The sequence below is a fragment of the Pogoniulus pusillus genome, chromosome 6 (assembly GCF_015220805.1).
Source record: "Pogoniulus pusillus isolate bPogPus1 chromosome 6, bPogPus1.pri, whole genome shotgun sequence".
In the NCBI taxonomy this organism is placed as follows: Eukaryota; Metazoa; Chordata; class Aves; order Piciformes; family Lybiidae; genus Pogoniulus; species Pogoniulus pusillus.
The window spans coordinates 4128161-4140924 of NC_087269.1; the positions used below are offsets into that span (position 1 = coordinate 4128161).

Consider the following 12764-nt stretch of genomic DNA (forward strand, 5'->3'; position numbering starts at 1 on the left):
AGCACTGACACTGAATGGCAGCCAAGCAAGAGGGAAAACAAAGCTTCTGCAGACACTTTCAAGTGTGGATGGATCTGGATTTTAATTCATAGAATCATAGAATCAACCAGGTTGGGAGAGACCTCCAAGCTCATCCAGCCCAACCTAGCACCCAGCCCTAGCCAGTCAACTAGACCATGGCACTAAGTGCCTCATCTAGGCTTTTCTTGAAGACCTCCAGGGATGGTGCCTCTACCACATCCCTGGGCAGCCCATTCCAAAATTCTTTCCACTTGTAGCCCTGACTTTGTGCCCGATTTAGCAAACCCTTGGTCTGCAGTACCTGTGAAAATGAGCAAGATTTTTTTGCCACACTTGTTACTCAGCTAGGAAAGCAGCCGGAATAGAAGCCAAATAGGCAGACAAAAGCTATTCCAATACATGCCCTTGTGCTAGTTTGAAGCAAGCTGGAATGTTTTGGTAACAGAACTAGATAACGGGCAGTGAAATGAAAACAATTGATGTCAACTTCTCTCACAGTCTCGCTGAGAACTCTGGGAAGAAGAAAGACTTTTTCTCCATTTTGTTTCTCTCTCTTGCTTTTGCCTTAGACCTGGTCACATCTCATTAACCCTGCTCCTACTAACCTTGCTCCCTAACCTCTTGGCTGCACCTCTCTTCTTCCTGAGGACTGGGGTAAGGTTGAGAGGGACCGGGGGGAGGTGTTGGGGTGGTTTGAGAGCCCCTCCTGGGGACTCAGGTTTCTGGGAGGGGAGTTGTGCTTTTATATTGTTTATCCTTTTGTATATTTCTGTATATAATTGTATATAACTGTATATAGTGTAAATAGCTGCTTGTAAATTCTGCTAGCTGTAAATAAATTGCTTCATCTATATTCCCAGGGTCCGTCTGAGTTAGCTGGGGCAAATACAAAAGTGTGGGGGGGCGGGGTAACCCCCAAACCATCACAGCCCTGATCAGTTTTGCTTGAGAACTGCCCACTGTGTGACCATACATTTTCTGGTAGTCCCTTCAGTCCCAACAGATCAGACCTCACTGGTAAAAGCAGCTGAACTTCAGCAAGCCATCCTCTCTTCTTTCTGCCCCACTCTCCTTTGTAAAGCATTTCCTCACTGCCAGCACCTCATCAAGACTCGTAGATAAAGGTTACTTCTGTTTAATTACAGACCATTGACTTACTAGAGAACACCTGAAATATCTCACAGAATCATACAGAAACATCCAGGTTGGAAAAGACCCTCAGGATCACCAAGTCCAACCTATATATCCCCAGTAAGTGCTTTGAATTACCAGCTCTCAAATAACCTCCTTCTCTTAATGGGGTTGTAAAACAAAAGTATCTGTGCCCTCCTAGCTAACACTTAGGAGTGCAGAAGCTTAACTTGAGCTATTTCTTCACACACGACCTGCTAATGGATTTGTTAGACACTCAACTGCAGTGCAATCCAAACCAGAAGGGGTCCAAGCTAGAGGAGGGCAGACTTAGATTGGACATTAGGAACAAGTTCTTCACCATGAGGGTGGTGAGACACTGGAAAAAGTTGCTCAGGGAGGTGGTGGAAGCCTCAATCCTGGAGATTGTTAAGGCCAGGCTGGATATGGCTCTGGGCAACCTGATCTAGCATGAGGTGTCCCTGCCCATGACCCCTGAGGTGCCTTCCAACCCTGACCGTTCTATAAGCACTTGCAGACAGTTACTATGGGAAGCAGCATATGGGCAATGTAACTCCTAGCAGGACAGCTGGATACAGGCATCACATATCTGTTACCATGCCCATTGGCCACTGAGGAAAAGAGCAGAAGTGGGACACAGAAGGTTCACCTCAGGTAAGGACTCACCTCTCCAGCTTCTTCTCAATGATAGGCACATCCAATCCCATCGCTTGCTTGGTGATTCTCAGCATTTCTGCAATGCACTGGAGCGTGTCTGAAATCACAGAATGAATCAAAGAATGGTTTAGGTGGGAAGGGACCTCAAAGATCATCCAGTTCCAACCACCTGCCATGGGCAGGGACACCTCCCACTAGAACAGGTCGTTCAAGGTCTCATCCAATCTGGCTCCAGACACCTCTAGGGAGGTTGTGGATCATAGAATCACAGAACGTGATCAAAGGTCACGTTCTGTGATTCTGTGATCCACAACCTCCCTTGGTAACCTGTGCCAGTGTCTCACCACCCTCTCTGGAAAGAACTTCTTCCTAACACCCAGTTTAAATCTCCCCTCTGACAGTTTAAACCCATTACTCCTTGTCCTGTCATTACAAGCCCTTGTAAATCATCCCTCCCCAGCCTTCCTGTAGGCCCCCTTCAGATACTGAATCCCAGAACAGCAGCCTGTCAGACCTTTAAACAACAACTCCAGAGTCTGAAATCTACAAAGAAATGAGTTCCATTCCCACATTAATTCAGTTTGTTTGGCTGTGGTGGGTGCAATTTTTATTCATCCTCCATAATTCCATTTTGATTTAAAGCCTACAGAGTTTAAAGAATAAGCCCTAAATACCAGGTGTGAGTCACTGCTGCAGTGCAGGGAGGAGAAGCAATTTGTATTTATTCTCAATTCCTGTAGGCAAAACTCAGTGCTGCAGGTAAAAAGTACTATTTATTCCTTACCTGTGTTCACTTCCTTTAGAATCAGAATCAATCAGGTAGGAAAAACCTCTAAGACCGAGTCCCAACCCTTCTAATTAATTAAACCCTGGCACTAAGTGCCTCATCCAAACGCCTCCAGGGATGGGGACTCCACCTCCCCAGGCAGCCCATTCCAATAGGCAATCACTCTTTAGCTTGTTCTTTAGTCAAACAACAAGCAAGAGCATTTCTAGACATTTATCCCACTAAATAAGTCAATTCTTGAGCTCTGTAGGAGCTCATTTGATCAGGTTTTGGAGCAGTAAAGATCTGGACATGGAACTGTCTCAAATCTATAGGGACATGTGGCATTAAAGCCATACCTGAAACTTACCTTCCTTTGAGTTACAACAGCAATGTTGCAGTGTGCACACAGGCAGCCACATGCAGGGGGGCTGTGTTAGTTCCCCAACCCCTCACAACTGGGCATTATGAAAATTTATCCTCCTCCAGAAGCTACTCCAAGAGCAGAGGGAATGAAGTGTTTCCTGGAGAGACTGGCACACTAACCACACTTGCATGTGTAAAACAAACCTTTTCCATCTTCATCTGGGCTGCGTACCACGGCTCTCAGGGTGTGGAAATACCCACTGGCCTCTTTGGATCTGTAATGCAGCCTCATGCAGGAGAACTTGGGTTTGCCAAAGAGAGTAGGCTCAGGCCCTGAGAAATACAGCGAGAGGGTAGAAATCTTTTTTAGCCAAACACTGAAAGAGGCACTGCAAAAAGAAATGACCTAAAGCAACAGGGAAGTGCTGGCAGGCTGGTTCAGCATAAAAAGCTTTGTGGTTTCTTTAGAGCAGGACAGCCTTTTAAAGGGTCTCACCATACCTAACCCATCAGGTACCAATCACAGAACCACTGAGGCTGGAATAGACCTCTGAGAACATCAAGTCCAGCCTATGACCTAACACCACCACTTTGACCAGATCATGGCACTAAGTGCCACATTCAATCTTTCCCTAAACACCTCCAAGGACAGTGACTCCAGCACCTCCCTGGGCAGTCCATTCCAGTGTCTATTTCCCCTTTCCATCAGGAAGTGTTTCCTAACATCCAACCTAACTCTCCCCTGGTGCAGCTTCAGGACATGCCCTCCAATCTCGTCACAAGTTGCCTGGGAGAAGAGCCTGACCCCCACACCCCACTACAACTTCCCTTCAAGTTGTAGAGTGTGATAAGACCCCCCCAGGTCTTCTCTTCTCCAGGCTGAACACCCCCAGCTCCCTCAGCCTCTCCTCATAAAAAGCAATCAGACACCCTTTGTCTGTTATAATCCAGCCTGATAGTTCATGACAGGAGGACAATCCTATACCTATTCCATCCTGTGTTGCAGGGGATGGTTTTGCAAGGCCTAAAGGAAAGCTGAGACATTTTTGTCATGTGGAAGCAAGATAAGCATCAGGACATAGACCATGCACTTCAACTCTTCAGTGCACTGCATTTTACCTGTATTAAGCAGAAGGATTTTTTTGTTTCCTAAGTTATTGTGTCCAGATGTGCCACCTCTATTCTGTGCGTCAGGATGCATTACTGATCTCCACAATTACAAGTCAGAGACCTTCACAGAATCACTGTCTGGGTTGGAAGGGACCTCCAAAGGTCATCCAGTCCAACCCCCTCTGCAGTCAGCAGGGACATCCTCAATCAGATCAGGTTGCCCACAGCCCTCTCCAGACTCACTTTGAGTATCTCCAGGGACGGGGCCTCAACCTTCTCCCTGGGCAACTTGTTCCACTGTTCCACCACCCTCATGGTGCAGAACTTGTTCCTAATATCCAATCTAGATCTGCTTTGCTCTACTTTGAGGCCACTGCCCTCATCCTGTCGCTGCAGGCATTTGTAAACAGTCTCTCTCTAGCCTTCTTGTAGGCTCCCTTCAGGTACTGGATGGCTGCTATGAGGTCTCCTTTCCACCCAACGCAGAAACTGCACAGTTCTAGTGAAAGTTAAAGCCAGGAGATGATGAAATTGTTACTGTTGTGTAATGAAGGATTAAACTCTGTCAGGGAGCCACAAAATTTCCTTTCCTTCTCCACAACTGGAACATCTTTTTCATCTGTAAAATCATCTTTTACACTTGCATCAAAGAAAACACTGGATTTAGTCTACAGATGTTACATTCTTTAGCCAACAAGCAAGTTAAGTCAGCACAAGAGGATGATTTCAGACCACTGTGATTCTCATCAAACCTTGAAAAAGGCAAGTTTTAAATGCCATGAAATGGCTCCAAAGTGCAATTCAAAATCCAGGATCAAAGACAGAGTGCACTAAACATACAAATCTAAGATTCATTACAGTTGCTACTGTCACTTGATAAATAACGGAATTTGATGTATCCAAGGGGGTTTTAAGAGTGTGAAAGAAGGAAAATTTCAAAACCCTCCTCTGTGATCAAAAGTTTCCATTTCAAGCAGCAGCAAAAAGCAGGACAGTGAGAGAACTCAACTCTGGCATTTGTTAGCAGCAAGACAACCCATGCCCAGGATCTATGCAGTGCACTGAAGATTGCTGTTACAATTCACCCAGGGTGTCTTGGTTAAAGGCTGAAGCTTTTAAGAACATCAAGGAAATGACAGAATGTTAGGGGCTGGAAGAATCCTTGAAAGCTCATCCAGCCCAACCTCCCAGCCAGAGCAGCATCACCTAGAGCAGATCACAAAGAAACACACCCAGGCAGGTCTTAAATGTTTCCAGAGAGGGAGACTCCACAACCCCCCTGGGCAGCCTGTTCCAGGGTTCCATCACCTCCTCTTGTTTCCATGAAACTTCCTGTTCCTCAGCTTCCACCCAGTGCCCCTTGTGCTGTCATTGAGCATCACCCAGCAGAGCCTGGCTCCAGCCTCCTGGCACTCACCTTGCACATATTGACAACCATTGCTGAAGTCATTTCTCAGTCTCCTCCAAGCAGCACAGCCCCAGCTCCCCCAGGCTCTCCTCATAACAGAGATGTTCCATTTCCTTCAGCATCTTTATGACTCTGCACTGGACTCTCTCAAGCAGTTCTATGTCCCTGTTGAACTGGGGGTCCCAGAACTGTACTCCAGATGTGGCCTCACCAGGGCAGAGTAGACAGGTAGGAGAACCCCTCTCAACCTACTAATCACAACCCTTCTAATCCACCCAGGATGGTATTGTGCCTCCTGGCACATGGTCAACCTCCCATCCCCTAGGACCCTTAGATCCTTTTCCCCATCACTACCTTCCAGGAAAGATCCAGTGACTGCATTCTTACCTATCTCTATTTTTTCCAGAGCTTCAAGACTTAACCTTTGGTATTGATTCACTTTGTCGATTTCATCATCGTAACTGCAACAAAGAAGGATCAGAATTGAAGGCTTCCTACTAAAACAAAGCTACTAGAAATTAACCAGATGTAGTAAGAGAAAGCAGTAACTTACTAGGCCACATAGTAGGCAGAATTAGAAAGTAACAGCAGAACATCCACGTCCTTATGAGTGGCATCAATGAGACTAAGGAAGGGGAGGAAGAAGAACAAAGGTTTTATTTGCACAGCTGTACTTCAGGGACAGTCTTCTGCAAGTGAAAGCACATTACAACAAGAGGTGTAATTATGGTGTGTTACCCTGTTCATTGCCACTGAAAAAACAAGGTAGAGTTTTTCCCACTTCACAAGTGAACAACACTTCAGAAGCCAAGATGTGATGTTTCATTAGGCTGGATCCACGTAAGCACAGAGTTAAACCTGCAGTTACCTAACAGCTCAAATAGGCCAGCAGCAGGGTCACAAAAAAAATAGAAATGAGCTGTTCAAAATGCTAATAGGGAAGTGGAAAAGTACCTCAGACTCTTAGGGTAAGGAGTCTGAGCTTTGAATAGATATCATAACATCCTGCTCTGCTATTTTTAGGTGCTGGAGTTTAACCTGCAGAAAATCTAACCACTGTTTTTCTTTCACAAGTGAGTGAACTCTGAACTTGACATGGAGACTTATCAGTGAAGTCAGAGTCTATGCTCACTGCTCTTCAAGAAAAGAAAACTAAGCTTTGCTACTACTGACTCAGCACAGGAGAACTGAATCTAATCAGCTGTGTCTTCCAAGTCAAATTACTTTCCCTATAAAGCAATAAGGAGCAACAACAACTCCAACAGCCTCCTCTAGGAGTAAGGGTGGTTGGAAGTTCTCATCACGGTGCCTGCCACATTTTGGCCATGACTATGCATTTCCAGGTGGTACCTCAAGGGTAACCCCAGCATGCACCATTTTCATGGCACTTTGGGCAAAGCACATGTTTACAGGACCTTTTCTTTCACAATTACAAGTATTCCATCCCCACAAGGTCTCCAGCTACTCTACAAAGCACTTGTATGCCATTAACACATCACATCAAAACCATTTAACATGCCCAGTAACTAACAGAGGTGAGATAGTAGCAGCTGGTGAGCTATGACTTCATTCCAACCTTGGATCACAGTCAATAAGTGCCCATCCTCCATGGAATTTCTCATCATCTGGTAAGAGCAGTTTCATGTAGCTCTGCAACAGCTGGCTGATCAATTCCTGATGGCTCCTCAGATTCTCCTTGTGCAGGGCTTCATGCTCCTTCTCTTTTGTAAATATGGAGTAAAGGTCCTCTGTTACAGGGATACCCTGCATCAAATCTAAAGAAAACCCACGAGGTATCAAAGGAGAAAGCAGCAGTTAGGAGTGATAGACAGCATCAGCCTGATTCCTTTGTAAATTATATCCAAACATTGCATATTTGAAGATACTCTTGAAAGAAAAAATGGCTCTTCTTTCTGACCAGAGTATTGCCTGAAACTAAAGACTTGCTAGATGTAAGCACCATCCCCTCTCAGTGAAAGTCAACAACAGTTGCTACATTCATTTAGCTTTGTCTGAAGGAGAGATGCTCCAAGATAGTTATCAGTAAAAGGAAGTCAGAAGCAGATTCCACAGTGAGTGAGAGTGCATGTAATCCCTCTGCTTAATCTCCAAATGGAGAGTGGCTGCTCCATATTGACGTCCATTACACAGCCATGAACTTTATATTCACTCAAGGAGCTTTCAAGCTTCAGAAAAAGGTCAGAATGATAAAGCCAAGATGATTTTAATAAAGTTTTCTAAATGCTTCAGGTCAGCTTTGATTGAAATTGTATTCTTACCTATGACTGCTTGCCTGTAAGCATCCCTGAAACGATTCAAGTAGTATCTGTTTGCAGAATTAACTCCATCCTTCATCACCCCTGCCAGCTTTCTTTCCCCAGTTCGTGTGAAGTCCCCCTGTGACACAGAACACAGCCATCATGCACATGTGCAGCTCCGAAGCAGCAGTCTCAGCTCAAAAGCTTTGGCATTCTGAAACTCAGAAGTGAGCAGATGACAACTGAGAAGTAAGGACTTAAGCTGGAGGGACTGACTTTCAAAGAGCATTCACTTCTGCTGGCACTGACTCTGCAGAGCATCTCATGCTTTTGACAGACTGCTGAGGCACTTAGTGCCATGGTCTAGTTGGCTGGATAGGGCTGGGGGCTAGGTTGGTCTGGATGAGCTTGGAGGTCTCTTCCAACCTGGTTGATTCTATGATTCTAAGTCCTAATGGAAAGCAGTCATCTCAGAATCACAGAAACACCCAGCTTGGCAAAGCCTCACAGCATCACCAAGTTGACCACAGAACCCTACTCTACAAGATTAATTTTAAATCATAGCCCTAAGCACCACATCCAAACCAGCCTTAAACACAGCCAGGGTGGGTGACTCCACCACCTCCCTGGGCAGCTCATTCCAGGCCCTGAACACTCTCTCCAGGAAAAACTTTTTCCTAATGTCCAATCTAAACCTCCCCAGCCTCAGCTTGAGGCCATTCCCCTTTGTTCTCCCTCCAATTACCTGTGAGAAGAGCCCAGGAACAGCCTCTCCACAATGTCCCTTCAGGCAGTTTTAGACAGCAGTGATGTCTCCCCTCAGCTGCCTCTTCCTCAAACTAAGTATCCCCAGGCTCCCTCAGTTGCTCCTCATCAGATTTATTCTCCAGGCCCTTCACCAGCTTCGTTGCCCTTCTCTAGACCTACTCCAGCACCCTCACATCTCTCTTGTATTGTGGTGCCCAAAACTGAACACGACACTTGAGGTGTGGCCGCACCAAAGCCAAGTCCAAGGGGACAATCACCTCCCTGCTCCCGTTGGACACAGCATTTTTAATCCAAGCCAGGATGCTACTGGCCTTCTTGGCTCTCTGGGCACACTGCTGGCTCCTATTCAGCTGCCAATTACAACTCCCAGATCCCTTTCAGCCAAGCAGTTCTCCTCTCTTTCCCTCCAAACACGTATGGCAGCTAATATTAAAGCAGGACATCAGTTATGGGGATATTTGAATACACAGAAAAAATATATTTTGTTTGGCCTTTAATGTACAGTGCTCAGACATCAGAGAAGACAGGAGCTTACAGAAAAATTTGGTTTGGCTTCTCCACTTCTGCTACCAAAACAAGACAAGCATAACATAGCAACAGACAACAGCACAGATCCTTACCAGTTCTTTGCAGTGAAGGTGGTGAGACACTGGCACAGGTTGCCCAGGGAGGTTGTGGAGCACAGAGTCACAGAATGTGATCTTTGATCACATTCTGTGACTCTGTGCTCCACAACCTCCCTGGAGGTGTTCAAGGCCATGTTGGATTAGGACTTGAGCGACCTATTCCAACGGGAGGTGTCCCTGCCTATGGCAGGGGGTTGGAACTGGATAGCTTCGAGGTCCCTTCCAGCCTAAACCATTCCATGATTCTATGAAGCTCAGCATCAAAAGAAAGTTTCTAGGCCACAGAAAGCTTAACATATGAATTTTTAAAAATCAGTTTTAGTAGTTAGATGTTATTATAGGATTTCATTTTCAGAGAGACTCTGAACACTGGCACAGAGAAGTTCTAAATGCCAGCTACTATAAAAAAATCAAGTGTGTTTCACTCCCAAGTTAAAAAGAAACATCACAAGCAAGCTGGAAATATAATTTAATCCCTAAACCTCAATAGTGAGCAGAAAAATCTTGAAGCAGAAGGGCTGAAAGCTTAGACCTGTGTTTCAGATTTAAACATTCACAACCAAGAGAAGCACATGTCAGGATGGTTTCCATTATTGTGTAGGAAAGATTAATCCAACAGCTCAAGAGAGTGATTTAGGAAGAGATTGAAGCATTAAGCAGTTCCACTAGAAGGTTTTTTCCAATGCCACACATCAGGAATAACAGTAAAGATGTTTCAGTGACTCTATATAGAGAAAATAGCTCAAATTCTCTGACTTGTCAAAGCAGCAGGAAGGGACAGCAAGGACTTCCATGCTCCTTTCCTGATCTTGGTAAACAGACAGCATTATAAATAATTAAGTATTCAGAAAATATAACTAATCTGACCCTACTACTTACATATCCCAATCTACAGCCACTCACAGTATTTTTTAAGTACTTCCATCTGCTTAGAAGTACTGTAAGTGTGTCTAAATTTAATTAGAAATAATGCTTAATATAGACCTTAAACTCTTCACTCTGCCATGCTTTGTATCTAGACATGAGACTAACAGGAATGCAGTTAAAATGCAGCCAGCACTGCCAACTGAACGCTCAAGTCCCCTCCAATCACAGAATGTCAAGGGCTGGAAGGGACCTCAAAAGCTCATCCAGTCCAACCCTCCTGCCAGAGCAGGATCACCCAGAGCAGATCACAAAGGAATACATCCAGGTGGGTCTTGAACCTCTCCAGAGAGGGAGACTCCACAATCCCCCTGGGCAGCCTGTTCCAGTGTTCTGTCATTGTCACAAGGAGAAAAATCTTCTCATGTTTACATGGATCTTCCTATGCCTCAGCTTCCACCCAGTGCCCTTTGTTCTGCCATTGGGCATGGCCAAGCAGAGCCTGGCTTCATCCTCTTGGCACTCACCCTGCACATCTTTATAAACATTCATGAGGTTCCCCCCCCCCAGGCTCATCTCCAAGCAGCACAGCCCCAGCTCCCTCAGGCTCTCCGCATAAGAGAGATCTTCCACTCCATTTTTGTGGCTCTGCACTGAACTCTCTCAAACAGTTTCTTGAGGTCCTTCTTGAACTGAGGGGTCCAGAACGGGACACAATATCCTAGATGTGGCCTCACCACGGCAGGGTAGAGAGGCAAGAGAACATCTCTCAACCTACTAACTGCCTTCTTGGCCACAAGAGCACATTACTGGCTCGTGGTCAACCTTCCACCCACAAGGATCCCCAGGTCCCTTTCCCCTTCCTTGCTCCCCAACAGGTTCAACACTACTGGTAACACAAAGTGCTGACAGGAACTATATTCAAGACCAAACCACGCAAAGCATTTGGCTAAGTGTTATACATAAGAGCAGTGGACATCAGCCTGCAGCATCCCCTCCTGCTCATCATCATCAGAACACACACCACTTTCCACTCCTTACCTTTAAGGCTGCTGTGCCAGCATACTGCCTGCTTATGGCATCTCCATTGTTTGCCCATATGATCTGGTAGATCCTATTGCATTTTACTGGCAGAGGTTGTTCTGGTGGCATCACACCCAGTTTTTTGAGCTGGAATTAGACACAGGTTAAGATGAGAGATATGATTTTAAGAAAATGGGAGCACTTGCCAAGAATGTCATTGTTACCTATCTCATGGTCTGAAAAAGGAACCCATTCTGATCCCCTGTCACTTGAAATTAATTGTTAGCAATGGATCACTGTTTCATGGTTAAATATTTCATCACTGATGCAGGAGTGATGCACTAATTATGGATGCAGGAGTCAGTCTTCACAGCTGATAGAAGACAAGTTTCTTTAGATTACTCAAGATGTAGGAAATAGTTTTCTACAGAAAGTGGAAATATCAAAAGAGCAGACATGGCAGAACTTTAAGATGGATAGGTAAGTTAATGTTTTCTACTGCCAGCCATTTGTGACCTCAAAAGTCTACAAACCAATGGAATCTCCAGTTACAAGGAAAATCACCCCATATTCTCAATCTTTTGCTGCTAAAGCAAATGTGGTGCACCTATCCTCTAACTTACTCTTCCCTCAAAAGAAAACCTCAAAACAACTTCCTATGTTGTGCTTACTACTAACACTTGTGCATTTTGGACAGTCACCTCCCAATGCCTGGGGCATTTCCCAGTTATGAATTGACTGTAAAGTACTTCAGCTCCAGTGTAAGGAAGATGTAGTACACCACAAGCTAAGACTAGAAGAAGGATTAACAAAGTCCTCTTCACAAGAACCTGTAACTCCTGATTTTGAAAGGTTGTCCTTGAACTCAGATTTATCACATACAGAAATCTTATTCTAAAATGAAGACTGCAGGGTTGCTGCCCCCAGCCCTCATCTCCAGTACCCTGTGTCAGGAGCTTATAAAAGCAGATGACAAACAGGAATTGCCAGATGGTTAGAGCCATTCATTTTTCATCCTATGAAGGACCCACTGTACCCTTCACTTTTAGCACAGTCACATTTCTTCATCTTGGGCTGGGCTGAACTGAGGCTTCAGAGTTTCAGTTACAGGACTATTGATTCTCCACAAGGGAAGACAAGCATCACTGAGCTGCTATATAAAAAGCAAATGAGAGGCAGGACAAAGAGGAGGAAGACTGACAGGAAGGACTAAGTTGGATGAGGCCTTGAGCAACCTGTTCTAGTGGGAGGTGTCCCTGCCTATGGCAGGGGGTTGGAACTAGATTAATTTTGAGGTCACTTCCAAGCTACACCACTCTAAGACACTTGGTGTGATTGGAAATGCCTTTTCTACACAGGGAGAAATATTCCAGAGCATGGTACTCACAGCCATCTGGGTCATTAACATCACAAAATAAGTTATTCCTCTATACATGAAAAGGACATCTAAGCTCCCTACTTGCTATACCATAAGATTTCACTTCAGAAAGGCTAAAAAAATCATCCAGCTTCTACTTAATTGTAGTCTTTTAACAACTCGTTTGGGGGAGTGATTAACCATAGGAGAAGGTGTGGTTTAGCTTTGCACTACTGCATTACTTACACTGAGATTACCAAATGCAAACTCGCTGTGGACAGTCACCACTCCTCTGAAGGAAGACACAGGTTTATTTCCTAACTCTTGTTTGAAAAGAGGCTTTTCAGTACAGTTTGGCCTAGCAATCTCCAGCCCTGATTTGCCTGTG

At 45.0% G+C, this 12764-nt stretch overlaps 1 protein-coding gene across 1 annotated transcript in view; it reads right to left on the reverse strand.

Moving 5' to 3' along the window:
- INPP5F (inositol polyphosphate-5-phosphatase F) overlaps positions 1-12764 on the reverse strand; it is a 61418-nt gene that overhangs the window by 3174 nt on the left and 45480 nt on the right. Inside the window, exons 13-19 of the mRNA XM_064144260.1 lie at positions 11038-11166; positions 7760-7877; positions 7057-7255; positions 6034-6105; positions 5868-5941; positions 3167-3295; positions 1840-1927 (exon numbers count right to left, since the gene is read on the reverse strand). Of these exons, the coding sequence (XP_064000330.1) occupies positions 1840-1927; positions 3167-3295; positions 5868-5941; positions 6034-6105; positions 7057-7255; positions 7760-7877; positions 11038-11166 (809 nt within the window). The remainder of the gene's footprint in view (positions 1-1839; positions 1928-3166; positions 3296-5867; positions 5942-6033; positions 6106-7056; positions 7256-7759; positions 7878-11037; positions 11167-12764) is intronic.